This window comes from Aspergillus karnatakaensis, assembly GCF_047715665.1.
Source record: "Aspergillus karnatakaensis strain CBS 102800 unplaced genomic scaffold BJY04scaffold_40, whole genome shotgun sequence".
Classification (NCBI taxonomy): Eukaryota; Fungi; Ascomycota; class Eurotiomycetes; order Eurotiales; family Aspergillaceae; genus Aspergillus; species Aspergillus karnatakaensis.
In genome coordinates, this window is record NW_027395752.1 from 196,638 (window position 1) to 213,521 (window position 16,884).

The following is a 16,884-nucleotide window of genomic DNA, read 5'->3' on the forward strand; positions in this document are numbered from 1 at the left end:
TCTCATGATTCTTAATTAAAGTGATATATCACCTCTCCCGAGTTTGAACGCCCGTAAGGAAATGGCATCGCGAACGAGCCGCGTAAGTAGGCCAAACGGCGCGGAGGACAATTTTCGGGGAAAATTACGGGAGGGATCTTGTGGCAGCGCTAGGCTGGAGCTCGTCGAATAACGTCTTCTTCATCCTCTTTAGTCGACCTAAAATCCTGTAGTCAGAGTTAGTCCGGCCCCTAAGTCCAACTCTGTTGCCAGACACGAACGAGCGTTCAACGACTGTTGTTCAACTCTGAAGACTCTTCGCGTTCTCAGTTCTCACTCTCGACACACTCGTTGTTCGCTGTTCTCGACCACTCGCGTTTCTCGTCACTCCCTTCATCAAAACACCCGCCTGTAATAATCATAATCCCACGCTCTTTATCCTGCTGCTTTTCTCCCCGGGTTTTCCCTCGCCGACACTCTCTTCCTGTTCCTGCTTTTCTTTTTTATTTCTCTCTTGATCCTTGTATACCGGAGTGCCTCTGCTCTGCTTCCACATCATCAGACCCCCAAAGGATTGCTTTTTCACACACTCTCCCCCCCATCTGTCATTCGGTGTCAGCAGCTGAAGACACACTTCAACCCCTCTCCAATCCATCGTTATCCACCTGCATTATCATTTTTGATTTTTTGATTATTACCTGCTGTGATCTACAACACCGACTCTTCATCGGCTTGTCGACCGCCTCTCTGGTCTCCACGCCGCCGCTTTCGATCGTTCGAAGAGCTAAGGGAAAGCTGTCACCGCGTCAGGGGCTGCGCTCTCCCTCCCCTTGGTATAGTGGTTCCCACAGCTGGGCCCGCTCCTCTTTACATCGATCACGTCCACTGTTTTGGGCCTTCCATCTTGCTTCCAGACAATAATCCCCTCTCTCATCTTCCTCCTCCTCCCTCTGCTTCTAATCTTGGAACTACATGACCACCCCCTTTCCCCTCCCCTCCTCATCCTTCTTTACATCAATCGCCCGCTTGATCAACACCCAACATTGATTCTTATCCATCGATGGGTAGAGACCACACTTGTATCCTCCGCAGGCCTGATACCGCTCGACTCCGGATGATGAAGACAGCCTTTCGTTAATTGCTTCCCATACCCACCGGCAGAGTTATATAATAATTCCTCGACATTCATTTATATTATGTGAGTTTTCGGTCTCCCTCACGTCGATTGCGAGACATTCCGCTGACCCGTGTTCTAGCCCTTGGTCCTCGGGCCTCTTCTTGTTTTCATCTGCTGGCAGAGAAGGTAAAGGAGACAAGATGACAGTCTGCTACGAACACCCCTCTCGGGGCCTTACTCCCACATCAATGGCATCCCTTACGGATCGATTTGAAATGATGAAAGAGGTTGGCGATGGGAGCTTCGGCAGTGTTGCAGTTGCACGTGTACGGACCGCCGGTTCCAATGTTGCTCGACGGGGAACATTGGTAGGTGCACAGCTTCTGATTATTAAGGTCCATTATTTTAATCCGAACCACAGGTCGCCATCAAAACAATGAAGAAGACCTTCGATTCGTTGGCCCCATGCTTAGAGCTGCGGGAGGTCATCTTCCTGCGAACTCTCCCTCCTCATCCTCACCTTGTTCCGGCCCTCGACATTTTCCTCGACCCGCTTACGCGCAAGCTTCACATCGCCATGGAGTACATGGATGGCAACCTTTACCAATTGATGAAGGCGCGGGACCACAAATATCTCGAAGGGAAGCACGTCAAAAGTATCCTCTACCAAATTCTGGCTGGTCTCGATCACATCCACGCCCACCACTTCTTCCATCGTGACATCAAACCCGAGAACATCCTCGTTTCTACCTCCGCGCCCAACGACTCTACTTTCAGCCGCTACTCTAACCTCGTTACTCCTCCTTCTACTCCTCCCACATACACCGTGAAAATTGCCGATTTCGGTCTTGCTCGCGAGACACATTCTAAACTACCCTACACAACATACGTTTCTACAAGATGGTACCGCGCCCCGGAGGTCCTATTGCGCGCGGGCGAATACTCCGCGCCCGTTGATATGTGGGCTGTGGGTGCTATGGCCGTTGAGATCGCAACTCTCAAGCCTCTATTCCCCGGTGGAAACGAGGTTGACCAAGTCTGGCGTGTTTGCGAGATCATGGGCAGCCCAGGCAATTGGTACAGCAAATCGGGCGCCAAGCTTGGAGGGGGTGAGTGGAGGGATGGCTCTCGGCTGGCGCAAAAGCTGGGCTTCACATTCCCCAAAATGGCACCTCATTCGATGGAAAGCATTCTTCCCTCCCCTCAATGGCCGGCAGCTCTCAGTCACTTTGTAACCTGGTGTTTGATGTGGGATCCAAAGAACCGACCGACTTCGTCGCAAGCAATGAACCACGAGTACTTTGCGGATGCAACGGACCCCTTACGTCCGAGGTCATCCACTGCGCGACTTCTCGGTCGCAAGCAGTCCGAGAAAAGCGTCAAGTCTCCCACCAAGGAAACATACGATTCTCCCAGTCTTTCAACCAAGCCATCATGGTTTAGAAGGTCATTAATCGGAAGGTCCGAGAGCCCTGCTCCTCTAGAGCCCGAGCAGCCTTCAAAACCAACTCTGGTGTCATACGAATCGAACACAGAACCGCAATCCTTAAAGCCCAAGCCCCAAGCGGCAAAACGTGCTACGTGGGCTTCTGGGGCTCCGATGCCCATTCTTCCCTCCATCCGCCCTGTGTCTCCCCTATCCAATGCAGTCACTGCCCAGGCCAACACACCCGCCCACTTGGACAGCAATGGAGCCAAGTCGAGCAAGAAGATTGGCCGTCAGCTTTCAGTAAACTCACACGGCAACCACTATGCTGATGTCCATCGTCAAGAAGCCGAGAGGGCGCTCAATGGGCTCGGAAACAACAGCACCACCACATTTGGTCAGAAGGAGAGCTTCTTTTCTCATCTCCGCAAACGCGCACGGAGACTGTCTGGTCGAAACCAAGGAAACGCCATGAACGATGACATTGAGGCCAACGCTGGATGTATGCCATGGTCTAACCGTTCGTCACTTGCGTTGGATTCGGTGAATGTTACCGAAGCCAAGCAGAACTCGGATATGTCCGAGCTCGATAAGGCTCTTCAAAATGTCAAGTACTCAATCGACTCGGCGGCATTGGGAAACGTGCCTGTCAGCATTACTTCTCCCACTGAGGCTATCAAGCGTCAGTCCATGCCGCAAGGATCTATTCGCTCACTGGCAGACAGCCCAGCTTCAACCAGTGGCAATGGTGGCCCAATCTCGGGCCGGACACGGCGTGCTTTGCAACTATCAAACCACCCTGTCCACCGTTACGAGACTCCCGAAGAAGAGGATGAGCTTTTGGATGAGGTTCTCCACTCTGCAAGCCGGGCAGCCAAGCGTCTGGCACAAGCTCAAATGTCGGACACATCACCAAACTACAGCCGCCCGCTGAACGAGAACTCCCATCCCTTGCCTAGCCCTTACCCCACTCCCTCACCGTCCGCAAAGTGTGATGGCGTTTCCTTCGGTAACGTGGACGGCACACCGGACAGACGGCTACCACTTTCGGACGAGAAGTCTGACCCTGTGAGCGCCACCCGTCAATGGCCTACACCGCCATACGACGATGGTGAGTGGATGAACCCTGCCACGACGAAGTTCTTGACAGGCTCAACCTACCGGTAGTCCCACTTCATCCAATATATCGGACATCTGAGACTATGTGGCTTATCTCCTGACATCTTTTCTGCAATGTCGTGTATACCTAATCGAACGGGAAGTTTTGTGTGTTGCTATCACAAGGCGTATGGAATATTGGGTGTCAGTTGCTTGCTTTTTCCAAAACCTTCATTCCCTTCATTCCTTTCTTTCTACATTTTTGATCCTGTTTTATAGGGCACGGATTAGCCCAGGGTTGTTCCATTTGTCGGCTTTTTGTCTTCATACCCCAAAGGCCTTTTATAGATACACACGGCCTCGCACAGCGTTCTCGGCACACTGGTTGCTCTTTCTTTCCTGTTACTGATCTTCTACATTGCATGATCTTTGCCTCCTGCGCAAGTCGCAGTTTCTCACCGTTCTTTTATATACACACATTTATACACCTGCTCACCTATCCTGTTCTCTACCTCGATCCTCTTTCATTTGTCCTTCATCACCCACCCTCGCTGCCTACTTCCTCTCCCTCTCACACTCACTGCGTTCTCCTATACATTTCCACGGGAAATGATGTGCTAACAGCCTCAAAAATTTCTTTCTTCCATGTACGATTTTTTATTACTTCGGCGGCACTGGTGGTCAGCTTGACACACAATCTTGTAATATACTGCACCCATTTCCGGCAAAGGAACTGTCTTATATACACTTGAATGGACTCGGATGTCTCTCGATCGATCATTGCCTTTCTAGTTTTGTGTAGACCTAGAGTTGCAGGATCGGTAACTTGGTCAGTGTATCTTAATCTTAATCTGGTAGATCGGGATGGAACAATGATCCGCCGCCGCAGCAGAATTTCCAACACCAGCGGTTTAAGTCTGCAACACAAGCTGCAGAAGCTCCAACAAAATCTTCCACCCATTTTTCACAAGCTGCATGGACACCTGCTTTTCAAAACAGTTCTCGAATCTGCCCTCCAAAGTGAGTCGGAACCTAAACAACCCCGCTAGCTCTAGCTAGCAAGCTATCTACAAACTACGATCCCGCAACGACCAAATTCTCCATCCCAGAATGTCCGCTCAACGACAAGCCTCCTCAGCTTCCCAAATCCCACACATCTCTCCCGCCGAACTCTCCTATCTATATACTTCGCTCGCCCTTCCTGGCTCACCAATTCGACCTGATGGCCGGTCTCCAACGCAATTCCGACCCTTAACTGCGGAAACAGACATCCTGCCGGGAACAAATGGGAGTGCGCGTGTGGGATTTGCAGACGGGACACAGGCTATTGTGGGCGTGAAGGCGGAGGTTGAGAGGACTGTGCTTGGTGTTGGAGTGCAGGCGGAGTATGAGGGGGGTGAACATGATGGGGAGAGGGAGCGAGAGGGGAACGAAGGGGAGCGAGCAGGGCACGCAGAGGGGCAGGGGTCTTGGGTGCAGATGGCGATCGAGATTCCTGGGTTCAGGGATGATGATGCGCTGCCTGTGTTTCTGGCGGAGATGATGAGGGAGCCCCTTGTTGAGAGTGTTTCTGGGAGTGAGGATGGTACTGGAGCTGATATGGTGGGTGGGTTGAAGGGGAGGCTCGTGATCAATCGGAGGTGGCATTGGAGGTTGTATATTGATGTGAGTTACCCTGAACCTTGTGTACAGATATTGCGTTCGGTATGTGCTGATCTGGGTATGGGTATAGGTTTTGCTTCTATCACAACCACTCTCCTACCCGCTGCCTCTTCTTTCATTAACGACACATCTTGCCCTTCTCGCGACTAAGCTACCCAAACTCAAATCCAAAGGCGAGGAAGATCCGTTCTTCGACGATGACTGGAACGCCGCTGAATACTTGTACCCGCGCGCTCAATCCAAATTCGCTAAACCATCCATCCCTAGCTCAATATCCGTACATAAGGTCCGACCGCCCGTCACACTCCTCGTTATTTCTGTTGCGGAGAACATCATATTTGACCCAAGCCGTGAGGAAATTGCCGTTGCGGACGCTGTGCTTGCAATCTCAATTACACATGACTCAGACTCGGGCCGGTTGAAGCTCCTTTCGATCCGAACGATCGATCCCCCATCGAGACTCACGCAGCCAGGCGTGCCGAACTCGGAGAATGTGGCTACATTGGGATCTACGAATGCTGCGGAGGAGCCGGCGATCGTGAATGCTTCTACAGGTGAGGAGGAGGTTCCTGGTGTGTGGAAGCCCAGGAGGGGTGGAGTGAAGAGGGCGACGATTGCGCGCATGGTCAAGATGGTGTTGGAGCGCGGTGGGGTTGGTGAGGAGGTTCTCGAGGGCCTTGAGGGTGTGGAAGTTGGTTGAGTGGCTGTTGGGAAGTACCATGGCTTAACCCTGGATCACTCGGCTTTGAACGTGAACCGGCATACAGAGCACACGCGTGGATCAGAGACCATCTCCTGGGCCCCGCATTGGATTTTTGACCCAATACGGAAACCCCTAGTCTCATCGGCCCTCCTAGAGACAACCACGCACGTCCACTGGGCCAAAGAATCGCAATAACAATGACATGACATGTATATACACTAATACATGAGAAGAGAAGACAGACGAACGGTCTATGAGACATGATCTCCACCCACCGGAGACATCCAAATGCCATCTCTACTATACATAGAATCCTCGTCCATATCCCCAATATCTTACACTCTCGCGCCATAATTGATCAGCCTACCAAATCCCCAACCACTTCTTAACAGGCCTCCTCTTCCCTTCAAAATCCACATACTCCTCGCCGCTACCTCCCTGAGCCTCAACAGCAATAGGCGATTGCACATCCACCTCTGGCCCGGCCACCCCACTCTCCTTCTTATCATTCTCACTCGGCTCCTCAAGTCCATGCGCAACCCGGTACTGCCTCCTCTTCTCCGCATCCTCCACTCGCCGTAGCCTCCTCTCCCTAGTCTCAACACTGTTATGTTGCACATGCATCCGGTAAACTGACAACGCCTGCGAAATAGTATCGATGGGATGACTAAACAGCGCAGACCACGGAGGAAGCAGATGCGCAAAGGGACTCGTTGCTTTGAAGTTCGTGGTGAATGTAAACGTAGCCAGGGACGTAAGAACACCCTGTTAGACCGTCCGTTAGCAAACACATACAGCCCTACAAACTTGACCCTCCACCACCTCAACTAGAACCCTAGGGTTTAAGGAAATTCCATAGATAGGATACGCACCATAGCAATCCAGATATGAATCCAGCGACTCGTCAAAAAGCGAAACATGACCGTGCCCTCAGGCGGAAACATATTCGGATACCGCTTTGTCCGTCGCTCTTCTTCTTCCTTTTCACTCAATTTGGGGCCCGGGTAGTTGACTACTTTTCCATTGCGAGTGGGCACAACGCGTCGTGCGGGATGCGAGGGGGGCCGGAATTTGTCGGGTTGAGCGAGGACACGGGGATTAGTCTCATGAGGTTTGGGGGTTTTGGACTTGGAGGATGCGCTGCGGTGGTGGATTCCGCTCGGAGTTTGGGTGGTGCGGAGGGTGAGGGTGATGGCGCGGGTTGAGGGAAATGCCATTCCTCGGGGGAGGAGGAAGCGGGGGATTGGGGTTGACATATTGGTGAGTCAGGTTATCAATCCCTGAGCGCCGGTTATGGTGGTTGAGCTGACCCGCTCTGTTAACTTTGATATTTGGAGATGTGCAACTTTTTGGTGTTGAGTCATGTGACTTACAGCTACTTCCCGAGGCGCCAAGATTATAAGGCTATAAGGCTTCAAGGCATAAGGCACATAAAGTCCTTAAGGCATCAGGCCACCTCGGAGCAGGGCCGGAAGAGCGGAAAAAACTCGCCTGCGGTAGACGAATGGCAGGGCGCAGAGTTCATATTACGGAGATGGCTATTCTTATCCACCACGACCAGAAATCCAGATTCCAGATTCCCTGGTCTGGAGGTCGAGTTTTGTTACGTCGGTGTTGAGCTGGCATGAGATCATAGCATGACGGCATGGCCTGATCAACACTGTACCTGTCTAGGATTCCGACTAGGTGTTAGGAGTTGTTGTATAGCAGCCTTGTGAGATATCAATGATCAATAATCATCATTTCCAGAGATTAGAAGGGCCAGTACCAGAAAATGGGCTCATTGTTGCTCTGAAGTGTTGCGGTGACCGGTATTCAGACCCGGCAGCGCCCGTTGCGCGCTGAATCATCTGCTCTCTGATTGGCTGTCGCGCGGATCACGGGAGCCCTCGGGCGCAACGAAGGGACCCAGCTCTACAAATTCTCTCCAAGTTTTTTCTTCCCTTTAGCCAGCTTGCTTAGATTCTCTTACTTGTCTTTCTTCCTCATCTACTGCAAATTTCTGTACTATACACCTAGACTTCTTATCCTCTTATTTTCTCTCTCCTCCCTCTTATATCTATCACTCACAATGCCTAAGGAAGCTGCTAAGTTCGCTCCCGGTAAGCTCTCATCCTCCGTTGCGATTTGGCTTCTTTGTTCGGCGTGAGCGCGCTGGTTATCTGGGGAGGCATGGATCCCTCGCTACTTCAGGATGGGTTATGGGACTGGAGTGAGTGTATACAGAAGGTTTTAAGCGACGGCGTGTGATTGCTCTCGATTGGACCGGATCTGTTTGAGAGGCTTTTTGACCGAACACAACCGGACGCACACTCTCGTCGAGTCTCAACTTCGCTCTTCAACAGCTCATTCAGCGATCTTTAAATCACGACTTCTCCTACTTGGTTCTGCACCAATATAACCTCTTCCGACGCGTCCGCTTCCATCGCAATCACACAATGACCAGCTTTGATGCCTTCTGTTTCGCTACCTCAATCCACATTCGCGAAGCCGAGCTGGAAGAGATGGAAAAGGCGAAGCAAAGCGCTAACCAGCCGTTCACTCCAGGTGACTCCGCCAAGGGTGCTAAGCTCTTCGAGGTGAGTTCAACCAGCAGCTCCCGCGCTCTGAAACAATCGCTAATTATAATAGACCCGCTGCAAGCAGTGCCACACTGTTGAGGCTGACGGTGGCCACAAGGTCGGCCCCAAGCTCCACGGTCTCTTTGGCCGCAAGACTGGTGAGGCCGAGGGCTACGCCTACACCGACGCCAACAAGCAGGCTGGTGTCACCTGGGACGAGAACACTCTGGTAAGTGTTTGATGGATTGCGGTGGTCTAGATTGGCGCTAATCCGTCTTCGCGCAACAGTTCAGCTACCTCGAGAACCCCAAGAAGTTCATCCCCGGTACTAAGATGGCCTTCGGTGGTCTCAAGAAGACCAAGGAGAGGAACGACCTCATCACGTACGTCTCGCTGTCCACTTGAGTTAGGATACCCGCTAATAGATTCCACAGCTATCTCAAGGAGAGCACCGCTTAAATGTTTCAACTATAGACGACGATAAAAACGCCCACTGTGGGGGATCGCCAGGCTTCTGGCTAGCTGACAGGCGGGCACTGTAACAATACCTTCTAGACCTGGTTTTCTTTGCGTCGGGACAAAGTGGATATGATAGAGTCGTGATTCCTTCGCCGCCTTGTCTATTTCAATATTCCCTCGGTTTCCTTTCACCCTTGACGGTCATGTGTTTTTCAGCTTTTGTATCATGGTTTACTCCGGCCAAGCGGCCTTAATGAATAAAAAGAGTCTCCTCTCATGTCAGCCTGCTCCTTGTTCAATAATGCTAGTACCAGCTAATATTATTCCACACGTGACATCACATCATCGCCGGATACGGAAACAGCTTAAAAGATAAGACATGCCACAGCATCTTATCAGGCTGAAGGGCTCGAGTCCAGGTTCAAGGGTGGCCGACGGTTCTCCGGTTTCTGCTCGATCCAATAACAAACCGGCAGGATGGGAACGATCTTCTTCGAAGCATGCAGGCTGTGGTAGCATGGAGGGACGATTGGCTGGCACAAGAGAGCGTTCCTCAAGCATGACTCCTGCCGTCTCTGGAGAAAGTCTAACGCCAACCTCGATGGACGATGATTCGCCTTTGAGGACCTCGACAGACAGGATGAACACTCTTGATTGACGATTCAATAATAATAACAATCAGACTGGCCTGGCGACTAATGAAGGAAAGGGCACGGAAGAGACCGGTTTGGGGTGAGTTTCTCACATGACCCCTCTCGTTGGCAGTCGAGTCTATTGGCCCAGCCACCTCTCCTCATGCGCCCCCTCCATAAATGCCCCAGCACCCACCTGCCTGTCAGTGTCCCCCCAGTCTCAAGGACAAAGACAAGTCAAATCAAGACAAGACTGGAACGGACTATTACTGATTGATTCAGTCTCTTGGTTCAGGGCGCATGCGAGGGGCATTTATCTCTGTTCCCTTCTTTCTCTTCTCTCCAAAGCTCCTCGCTAGATCGGGTGAAACACGGGCCCTGGATCGGGTACTGCAGCTAACGTGGACATCAAGCAGTCCTGCAAACAGTTTCGAAGAACACAATTACCTATATACCTACCCTCTAATGCAAATCGTTTGTAACTCCTATTTCCTCCGGTATTTCTGCGCGCTGTGACTTGCCAGTCAGCCTTGCTAGTCAGTCCTCAGGCATCAAGGCTGTTCGGCATCGACCTATCCCTCGTCCGTCGCATTCCTCTCTCAGACTCCTGCGCTGGCTCTGCAGCTTCATCTTCTGCAAGCTTGCTATTGTTCTCCTCTTTTCATCTGTTTCGTACTCTTTCAGTCCACTGTCTTGTCGGATTGTTCCCCCGCCTCCAGCTGGTCTATCTATACTTAGCGCCCTCCCGAATCCCCCCCTCCCCCTCTCTTCTTGAACCACCACATCAGGCGGTTTAGAGGAGATCATTGATCATTGAGAGTGGCCCTACAAATTCAGCGTTCCGTAAACGCTACGCCGTCCCTCATGTTGGACGAGCTAGACAACGTCTTCGATGATCATCCATCAATGGATGCGTCGCTCGATGACTTTGAGAACACAAGCAACCATCGGTCGCCTGCGTTCGGCCTGCCTTCGCAACATTCGGGCTTTCGGTCGGAGGAATCAGACGGTGAGGAAGATGATGCGACGTCAGGTCGCGAGCCCTGGTCGCCTCCCGGCTTTCGGAGGTATGATATTGTTGCCAACCCTGGGTGGTACCGCCATCAACCATATTCGCCGCGCAACTTCGATATCGACCGCTTCGGCCTAAAACCGACCGTCGGAGTGAGTCCGTCACAATCGCGCGAGCCTAGTCCACAGTACGAAGATGCGCCGGAGGTTCCGGCGGCAGGGCACCGCAGTGTCTCTGCTGAAACGGGGGACGTTACTGTCGCTGCCAATGTACCATTGCCGCCAGACGCAGACTCACCACTCAAGGGCCGATCGCCCAGTCCAGTTCGCATGCCTGCCAGGTCGACTGATACAGAGGCACTGGACTTTGGCCACGAAAACAACATAAGCAATTGTAGGCTTCTCTTGGTTTGACCCTGTCCAGCTTGCTGGCGCGGGATATACTAACACCTGGATTTCTCTCAAAAGACATCCGCTTCGCCGTGCGCGCTGAAGTACAACACCGCGAACCTTTTGTCGCATTCTTCACATACTTGCGATCCAAGCTCGATCGGCTCACGAGCAGCAAGTCCAACACCACTCTCTCTATCCTAATAGCCATGCTATCGATAACATTCATGCGCGCATTGTTCATGCCGAGTATACCGTCCGCGATCCCAGATCTTGTGAAGCTGTCGAGCTTTGCGCGCTCATTTGAGCCGCTTATATATTACTCAGAAAATGGTGTGCAACAAATTGGGACGTTACAAGAGACCGGTGTTGCCGTCTGGGATCTTAGCGAGTCGGTGCGGGGGACCAATATGACAAGCGCACCCATCATAGTGGGCCAACTCGACGAATTGTCAGATTCGCTCAAGTCGCTCTCCCTTGAGCTGACGCGCTTCTTCGCCAATGTCGACTCGGACGTCGACTCTATCCTCCTTGTCATGGACTGGGCCAAGCGCGAGCTCGAAACCCTGTCGTCACAGCCGCCAAGTAGCTTGCCATCAATAGTCTTTGATAATATGCATGACTTGTTGTCGCGACTTGGATCGCTGGAGAGAGTTGCAGGCGCGAGTGGTGAGCAAGCTGGCACAGAGCTCGCAGCAGCTCCTACCACGTTTGGGACAGTAGTAACTGCCATTTTCGGTCAGACCTCAGCGCAGCGCACGCGCGCAACTCTCACGCGGACGTTTACCGAGTTCCTGTCTGTCCTTGAAGAGTCAATCAACAGTGAGCTGACTCATTCGACGGCGCTTTTTGCGCTATTCGAGTCTATCGACCGGCAGTTCTTGAATCTTCAGCGAACAGTCGTCCGAGAATCTGATGCTCAAGAGCGTGCCGAGGGCGAAATGCTTAGTTCGTTATGGACTCGAGTACTAGGGCCAGATGCTGCCGTCGTCAGGAAATACGAGAAGAACAAGCGCCTGCTGGCGAATGTGAGGAGTCGGACTGTGGCAAACAAACATCTGCTCATGGATCATCGCGGCCGTCTTCTTACTCTTAAGGTCAACCTGGAGACCCTGCGGCGCAAGCTCGTTAGCCCGCTCGTCCGCCGCAATGACTCTGTAAGCTTCGCCGGCGCCGTCGATACAGGAAGCAACGGGCGAACCCTGGGGCCTGTGGAAGCAGTGATTGACGGCCAAATCAAAGGACTTGAGGGGACATATGACTATCTCCGTTCTGTACGTGAGAAGCAGAAAGCAAAACTTATGGAGATGGTATATGGTGCGGGTCGCAAACTTCCCTCGTCAAGTACCCTGCTTGCCGATGGGGCAGATGACGCCGATACGATAGATGGTTGAGATGCTCTCTCTATTTCTCTCTCCTGCCCTTTTATCACATCTCTCGAACGAACCTCAACGACCTCCCTCCCTCTTCTCCATCTGTCATCTATACGCACAAGCATGCACCATCCCGGCTCCGGCGTTATCGGTTGTCATAGGGCACTTGGGTTGCATACAGTGTTCTTGGCATTTACTTCCTTGCATACGGGGTATGCAATCTCATCTGTCAATGTCTATACTTTGGGGTACATACTCGTTCTTGCTCACTCTTCGCTTCCTATCATGTCACCGCGGAGTCTCTGGCGCAAACTAAATATTGGGGTATATCTCCCTCATCGCTTTTTTCAGTCGGTCATTCTCGGCAATTACGGCGAACCAGGCGACGAGGCGCAGTATAATGTGGAATGGTATGGCATGTAAAAGCAGGTATAGACAGCCTTTCCTCCTCTCTCTTGTCGAGTTCCTTTCGAGTTCTCGTTTCATCTACTTCTACCCCTGTCATTCCTCCATCCTTCGGTGTCCGGTTATTTAACGGAAACTTGCTTTGGTTTGGTCTGACTGGCTTGATCTGACTTAAATTTACACGCGACTTGACAATGTCGCTCTTCTCTCTATATGGGAATCTAGTCCGGAATATCTTCGTGTTTATGTTTGGCTTCCTGTTGCCTTCTGTCTCGTCCTCTTTTTCTTTCTTTCTTTTTCGCGCGCCCTCTCTTTGGTGCCGTTTGATTTGACCCTGTCGTGTTATATGGGATTTGAGCTTGCACGTCCCTTTACAGCAGTATACATATGGTTAGGGAAATGGGTGTTTTGTTTAGCTTAGGCTAGGTAGGTATAGGCTAGGGTAGGGTATTTAAGTTTTTGTTCTGATTTACTGTTTATCTTTCTTCAAATTTGGCCAGCGTTCTTGCATTCGTGGTTGGCGCTGGTTTAACTAAGTACTATAGTATTATATAGTACAATATATATACATACCTATACATATACATATATTGAACATATGTAAACGTTAATGTAGATAATGACGTACATACCTAATAAATCAAATTCTGACGTTTCGAAGATACCACGGTAGCGAATTTGGTGCATGCCCCGGCCTCGTGGAATAACAGGATTGGACTTCGTTGATATTGAAGTTTGTTGTTTACTACTCTCCCCTTGAGCTTTGTAGTTCGGTTTGGCCTTGGGGGCTGGGAAGAACCTAAAGGTGCAGCGAGGGGAATGCAAATAGGTAGGTAGGTAGGTAGGAAGAAAGACCCAAAGGGACGGATCCAAATATATTAATTCGGTAGGTCTGGACACTGAAGTCACCGAGCTGGGTCGATTCTAAGAGGTTGGTAGTGAGTGGCGTCTAGACGGGTAGAGGCGAAAGAGGTCGGCGTTAGGAATGATTGCAAGGGTAGGAACGGGTCTTTAAAGTTTGAGACTTGAACTGTCTGTCATGTAGGTTGACGTTGGGATTGATTTCAGCCTGATCCGGAGTTCAGGGGAAGATAGATTGCATGGACAAGACGAGACACCAACACCCGTAACCCGTATCCAACCATGATGCCAATGCTAATGAAACTTCCCGCTAGATTTTTCCCGACGGTGAAAAAGACGATGAGACCAATCCAGACAAAAAATTTAGGTAGTGTAGTATACATGAGGAGGGAGGTTGTCGTTGTAAGTGTAGAAAGAAACATAACGCCGTAAATGAAGAATTAAATCGGTAATTAGAAAGACCGTCCAGACGCCCCTGATCGTACGGAAAGGTGTATCATACATATGCGTTCATAGATGAGATATAATAAACATCCAAGGAGCACAAAGGTGGTGAAGGGTTGAGGAGAAAAAAGAGGCGCCGTGGAAGTGGAGAAGGTACTTCCAGGGCGAGGAGACTTATTTTATACATTGTACAAGGTCTTAGTTGTTCTTGACGACACCGACCTTGGCAGCCTAGAAATGAGAGTATTAGCATCGTGGTGGCAGTAGTAGTGAAAGTCTTGAAAACCTACGCGGAGAACACGACCATTGAGCGTGAAGCCCTTGGTCTGGGTGTGCATGATCTCGCCGTCCTCCCTGCCCTCAGCCTTGGTCATGAACGTCGCCTCGTGACGGTTGGGGTCGAACTTCTGCGGCTTGCCATCCTCAGCCGGGTCGCTGGGGTTGAATTGTTGTAGACCGTGCTTCTGCAGGGTGTTCATGAGGATGTGCTGAGTCATCTTGAGACCGTCAACGAGGTCAAGGAGATCCTTGTTCTCTTCAGTCTTAGCGGCACCGAGCTTGTCGGCGGGAACAGCGAGCAGAGCGCGGTCAAAGTTATCAATACTCTCGAGAAGGTCGACGGCGAACCGCTGGATGGCGAAGTTGCGAGCGTTCTCCATCTCGCGCTTGGTACGCTCCTGGAGGTTGAGGAAATCTGCTACAGAGCGAACATATTTGTCCTTTCAGAGGGTCAGTTCCATAGCTCTTTGGAAAGGTTTGCCGAGGCAACTGTAGAACGAGTGAAGGAGTGATTACCTTGAGCTCAACGACTTCCTTCTTCTTGGCCTCTAGCTCTTTCGCAACAGCATCCTCGGCAGCTTCTGATGATTCTGATGATTCCTCGTTCTTGGCCTTATCGCCATTTTCAGTGGAGTAAGATCGAGCGGTAGAAAAACGAGTGAAAGGACCGAGGAACTGTGGTTGGAACTGTGGTGTCCGAGAAACGGCCAGAGGCTTTGTGGAGGCGGATCGGACGGATAGCAGAGACCTCGAGGCCTGAGCTTGTCTAAGAAGGGTTCGCTTGAACATTGTAAAGGGTAGAAAGGTATCAATGGTTATTTGAATGAGAAAAAGAGGTGAAGATGCGTGATGCTGTCAAGAACGCGATGCGGCATTATCGTAGAAAATCTTGAAAGCTCCTGCTATCACCTGACCGCCTTAGCGGGGGGTGGAACAACATATGTCCGAAGTATAGAGCAAGCGTGAAATCTGTATGGAGTAGTTAATTAAGTGATAGTGGTGATTATTTCAATGGTGACCAGGAAGCACTGAGATGTGTAAGAGTAGTGTAGCATTATTAGAGGCTACATCAGTGTCGTAATATGTGAGCCTCAGCGCATACCCTGCCCCTGGCCAGTCGCTAGCCAGCCACATGCACACGTGAGCAGTCTCTAAGCCGTCTTCCAGTGCTAAACGCACTAGTCTCATAGTAAATGATGGTTATCAAGATGACGGGCTTGGGTAGCTCGCCAGTTCAGGCTGCCTGAGCTTGATCTGCGCGAGGTGGCAAAGGGTGCAGAAATATTGTTCAGACAGACACACTACGGCGATCACCTTGGAGTTCAAGTAGACGGATGAGCCTAGTTGGCGGCAAATATGCAGGGCCCTGGACTATAGCATAAGACAGGCCGTTAGGCGGATACTTTCTGCGCCTGGGGCACAATACTATGTCCCTACAGCACTGTTGGTTGCACCGGTGCAACGCCTGCGGAACGCCTGAACGAGTAGTAGTATGACCAATGTCAGTGCTTGCGAAAGCTAACAACATTACTATCTGCGAAAGGTTGCATATTAGGTACTACAATTAGGTACATTAACGCTTCAGATAGTGAGAACTATGACCATACACGTTTTATTTTTCTATACTAAGCAGGTGAGTTATGGGAAAGTGCTCTTAGAGAAGCTGTTTTGATATAGACTCAGGAATGGCGAATAAACTTTATATAGAGGCACTTTGGCGGAGTGGTTAACGATGCCCTGCTATACCTATTCTGGATTCCCAGGCTTTCTTTTCCCGGTAGAGCATTGCTCAACCTTGTGCAAGCAGTGCACACAGGAAGGATTGATTACTAGCGATGTTATAGCCTCATCCGCCAGCGCGAGATACATGCTTCAAGAGGCTATACGACTACGAAACGAGATACAAAGGGAAGGGGGGTAGAGGCGGATGTGCGCCGCGCGATACGCAGCCCATGCATGGCAAGCAAGGCTCTTGTCCGATCCTTCCGGCGTATTCCATGAAGAAACGGCAGCAACGGCATGATCTTGCGCGGAGGATCCTCCGCAAAATAGTGCGTGAGTGGCTATGCTAACTTGTCAGGACCGCCTGTCAGGAGGCTAAGTAAGTGAAGCCGAATGATGCCAAGCCCGCGTTGTCCATAGTGCATGTTAGAGAGTAGTAAACTGTGGATGAAGTGATCAGTATGGAAAGACGACTATTGGCATTACCGAGTCAAAAAATCATGCTGGAAGGGCGCACGAATCGGGTTTCAGGAGACGAAATACATACGTACGTAGTCACTACTAGAGTGAAAAGTGCGCAAAAGAGGCATTGCTGGTCCCGTGACCTGGTAATGCCATCCGTACGGAGTATGAAGGCGACGAATGCAGGGACCTAAAGAAGCTAATAAGAGCTTGGCATAGAGTATCCCAAATGTTGAGGAGAGCTTAGCCACACCAGGAATTGAGCAGCCTGCTGTTAGTGAAGCTGGTAAAGGTAACAGA

General features: G+C 50.9%; 7 protein-coding genes across 7 annotated transcripts; 5 read left to right on the forward strand and 2 right to left on the reverse strand.

Moving 5' to 3' along the window:
• Positions 1–595: 595 nt before the first annotated feature.
• Positions 596–4,031, forward strand: BJY04DRAFT_102687 (kinase-like domain-containing protein). The gene is made up of 3 exons (XM_073707956.1): positions 596–1,177; positions 1,236–1,464; positions 1,518–4,031. Exons 2-3 carry the CDS (start codon positions 1,297–1,299, stop codon positions 3,687–3,689), a joined length of 2,340 nt encoding a protein of 779 aa, XP_073568945.1. The 5' UTR covers positions 596–1,177; positions 1,236–1,296; the 3' UTR covers positions 3,690–4,031.
• On the forward strand, positions 3,867–4,581 carry BJY04DRAFT_103156 (uncharacterized protein). Its single transcript, XM_073707963.1, has 2 exons — positions 3,867–4,449; positions 4,510–4,581. Exon 1 carries the CDS (start codon positions 4,043–4,045, stop codon positions 4,370–4,372), a length of 330 nt encoding a protein of 109 aa, XP_073568946.1. The 5' UTR covers positions 3,867–4,042; the 3' UTR covers positions 4,373–4,449; positions 4,510–4,581.
• BJY04DRAFT_103013 (exosome non-catalytic core subunit RRP42) lies at positions 4,552–6,151 on the forward strand. The gene is made up of 2 exons (XM_073707959.1): positions 4,552–5,285; positions 5,353–6,151. The coding sequence occupies exons 1-2, from the start codon at positions 4,731–4,733 to the stop codon at positions 5,980–5,982; spliced, it is 1,185 nt and encodes a 394-aa protein (XP_073568947.1). The 5' UTR covers positions 4,552–4,730; the 3' UTR covers positions 5,983–6,151.
• BJY04DRAFT_102940 (uncharacterized protein) lies at positions 6,128–7,866 on the reverse strand. The gene is made up of 3 exons (XM_073707958.1): positions 7,359–7,866; positions 6,858–7,290; positions 6,128–6,750 (listed from the first exon to the last, which is right to left on the reverse strand). The coding sequence occupies exons 2-3, from the start codon at positions 7,239–7,241 to the stop codon at positions 6,349–6,351; spliced, it is 786 nt and encodes a 261-aa protein (XP_073568948.1). The 5' UTR covers positions 7,242–7,290; positions 7,359–7,866; the 3' UTR covers positions 6,128–6,348.
• A 557-nt stretch (positions 7,867–8,423) lies between these two features.
• Positions 8,424–9,005, forward strand: BJY04DRAFT_220497 (cytochrome c-like domain-containing protein; the record flags this gene model as incomplete). The annotated part of the gene is made up of 4 exons (XM_073716887.1): positions 8,424–8,564; positions 8,617–8,775; positions 8,835–8,929; positions 8,981–9,005. 4 exons carry the CDS (start codon positions 8,424–8,426, stop codon positions 9,003–9,005), a joined length of 420 nt encoding a protein of 139 aa, XP_073568949.1.
• Positions 9,006–10,327: 1,322 nt separating this feature from the next.
• On the forward strand, positions 10,328–12,625 carry BJY04DRAFT_103143 (uncharacterized protein). The gene is made up of 2 exons (XM_073707962.1): positions 10,328–11,042; positions 11,117–12,625. Exons 1-2 carry the CDS (start codon positions 10,502–10,504, stop codon positions 12,430–12,432), a joined length of 1,857 nt encoding a protein of 618 aa, XP_073568950.1. The 5' UTR covers positions 10,328–10,501; the 3' UTR covers positions 12,433–12,625.
• A 1,694-nt stretch (positions 12,626–14,319) lies between these two features.
• On the reverse strand, positions 14,320–15,189 carry grpE (mitochondrial nucleotide exchange factor MGE1; the record flags this gene model as incomplete). Its single annotated transcript, XM_073716888.1, has 3 exons — positions 14,320–14,352; positions 14,412–14,840; positions 14,917–15,189. The coding sequence occupies 3 exons, from the start codon at positions 15,187–15,189 to the stop codon at positions 14,320–14,322; spliced, it is 735 nt and encodes a 244-aa protein (XP_073568951.1).
• Between the last annotated feature and the right edge of the window lie 1,695 nt (positions 15,190–16,884).